Source organism: Loxodonta africana, chromosome 22 (assembly GCF_030014295.1).
Source record: "Loxodonta africana isolate mLoxAfr1 chromosome 22, mLoxAfr1.hap2, whole genome shotgun sequence".
NCBI classification, from domain to species: domain Eukaryota; kingdom Metazoa; phylum Chordata; class Mammalia; order Proboscidea; family Elephantidae; genus Loxodonta; species Loxodonta africana.
The window spans coordinates 1,092,132-1,095,045 of NC_087363.1; the positions used below are offsets into that span (position 1 = coordinate 1,092,132).

General features: G+C 36.4%; 1 protein-coding gene across 1 annotated transcript; it reads left to right on the plus strand.

The window, feature by feature from the left end:
- Positions 1-907: 907 nt before the first annotated feature.
- LOC135228513 (olfactory receptor 5W2-like) lies at positions 908-2,108 on the plus strand. The gene has a single exon (XM_064275149.1). The coding sequence runs from the start codon at positions 1,152-1,154 to the stop codon at positions 2,106-2,108; it is 957 nt and encodes a 318-aa protein (XP_064131219.1). The 5' UTR covers positions 908-1,151.
- Positions 2,109-2,914: the final 806 nt, after the last annotated feature.

The following is a 2,914-nucleotide window of genomic DNA, read 5'->3' on the forward strand; positions in this document are numbered from 1 at the left end:
ACGGCTGACCTCATTTGTATGGGTAAAGGAGATAATTTTGTTAATTAATTTACATTGTAACTAAAAATCATAAGTAAAACATCACTTTTTATTACTGATCAAGTGATATCACTATACATGTGAATTTAAGATTTCTTCTAATGCTTTTTCAACCCTAACTGAGGAATCACATTAAAAATACCAATGTGCATAAATTCTAGTTTGCATGGACCACACACTATAATACCTAAATACATAAAGGAATAAAAATCAGAGCACCACTCAGTTTTTATACATCAACAGAGAGGTCCGTACACACTCACAGACACACACACACAAGGAAGTGAAACCTTAATATTTCTAAAAGATTTCTTTTTCCTCTTCCTATTTTCATTTTTTATGTAAAATTAAATTTAAAAATCCAAAGAGATACAAATGCAAATGTGTGTGTTAAATTCTGCATTTCCCACTTTTTCATTTCTCTTTAGTTTGTCAACACACGTATCCTTTGGGATCCGGTCAGTCATGTAACCGGACTATAAATGGCAGAGAGGAGATGAAGTGGGACAGAAAAGCCCAATAAAACAGGTTTGCTCATGTTTAGTTATTCTGATAAAACTGAAGACATCATGCAGCAAAACAGGAACATTGTGACTTTCACTTAGTAACTTACATGCAGGACTATTTGCTGTTGCTGAATCTTTAGCATCAATTATGTCTCTGGATGAACACAAAAAAGTGTGATTGCTTTTTTTGTGCAAACAGGTATTTATTTTTACAGGTCAAGTGTTTTGGCCGCGTCTTCTGGCCTGGTCGCTCTGACTGTCGTGGGTTTTAATATAATATTTTATCTGGAATGAGCATTGGATTTACTCAAACCTACTGTCTCAGGTAATACATAGTTGTCATACGGCGCGGGTGACACGTGGGTTTGGGGTCCAAGCTTCTGAACTTAATATTCAAGAAGCTTTGAATTTTTTTTGATAAGGTGAAAACGCCCCTTTTTTCAGTGACTTTTATCTGAACAAGTTTCTGAGGATAAAGAAGGCAGTTTACAGAAGGAAAGTGTTCTGTCTTACAGAGAATATTTTGCGGATGTCCACTGGAGTTAAACTCTGAAATATCATTTTCTTGATCATTTTTATAACCATTTAGAATAAGAACAAAGAAGAATGGATGGAGAGAATTGCTCCTCCTTGACTGAATTCCGCCTCGTGGGAATTACTAATAACCCTGAGATGAAAGTGACCGTATTCACCTTGTTTCTGGTGGTTTATCTCATTATTCTTGTGGCAAATCTTGGAATGATCTTTTTAATAAGAATGGACTCCCAGTTTCAAACACCAATGTACTTTTTCCTCAGCCACCTCTCCTTCTGTGACCTGAGCTATTCCACAGCAGTTGGACCCAAGATGCTGGTGGACCTCTTAGCCAAAGACAAAACAATTTTTTTCTATGGCTGTGCTCTGCAGTTCTTCATATTTTGTATCTTTACAGATTCCGAGTGTCTCCTGCTGGCAGTGATGGCCTTTGATAGGTACAAGGCCATTAGCAACCCCTTGCTCTATATAGTCAACATGTCCAGCAGGGTGTGCTCCATGTTTGTGGTTGGTATTTATCTGGTGGGCATAGTGGACGCTTTGATACATACCACGTTAACTTTCTGCTTATGTTTCTGTGGGTCAAACGAAGTTAACCATTTCTTCTGTGATGTTCCTCCACTTCTGTTGCTATCTTGTTCAGATAAACAGGTCAATGAGTTAGTGATATTCACTGTTTTTGGCTTCATTGAACTGAGTACCCTTTCAGGGGTTTTAGTCTCTTACTGTTACATCACCCTCTCAGTCTTAAAGATCCGCTCTGCTCGGGGAAAGTTCAAAGCTTTCTCCACCTGCACTTCTCACTTAACTGCTGTTACAATGTTCCAGGGAACTATGCTCTTTATGTATTTCCGGCCAAGTTCTGCCTACTCTCTAGATCAAGACAAAATGATCTCATTGTTTTATACCCTTATTATTCCCATGTTAAACCCCTTAGTATACAGCCTAAGGAATAAAGATGTGAAAGAAGCTCTAGCAAAACTAAAAAAAACAAATGCTGTTTTAAATAGTTACACACATAAGAAGTAGTTTTCTTCAAATGATATAGTAGAGTATAATGTGGTCTCTAATTCTTTAGTACAATGAGTATTTATACAAATTCTCTACTACACCAATTATTAGGTACTTTCCTAAATATGCTGTACTTTCTTATCTGTCTTCAATTTAAATATAGTACTGTTTAATTTTAGAAAACTTTCCAGTCTCCTTATTAAAGTATCAAAATTTGACTTGTTCACTTTTTGTTTTAATGCATTAACTGAATTATTCTAGGAGTTATTGATTTTTTATTTAACATCTACTATACTTCTTGACATTTTGTATTTTATGGCCAATCCAGTGGTTACTATACTAATGGATTCTATAATACAGTGTAAATGGTGAACTTTAATTAGGTAATAATTCATAACAAAATACAAAACATGATGAAATGAAAAAGCAAGGTGCTCTTAATCCAAAGTAAAATGTCTCAATCTACTGTGAAAAGAAGAAAGACTTCTTTGGAATGGGTACATATAGCTTCTGATCTAAATGATGAATGGAAATGCAAAGTGGGGGAGAGGAACTTATTCTAGGCAGGAGGATTGGCAACTAGTGGTCATGAGGTGGATATGACTATGTCTTTTTAGAGAAAATGAAGCCTCAGATTATTAGATATTAAAGAGCAAAGAGGAGGGCCTTGGTGAAGCCCATCCTAATGATGTAATTCCTAACTCATCCCTTCCTTCCTTTCAACTCCTTCCCACCCCGCCTCAGGCATGGACAAATTCCCCTAGTCTTGGTTCATAAACCACCTTCTCCTCGGGGCATCGTTTTATCTGTCACTTGGTTTGTTA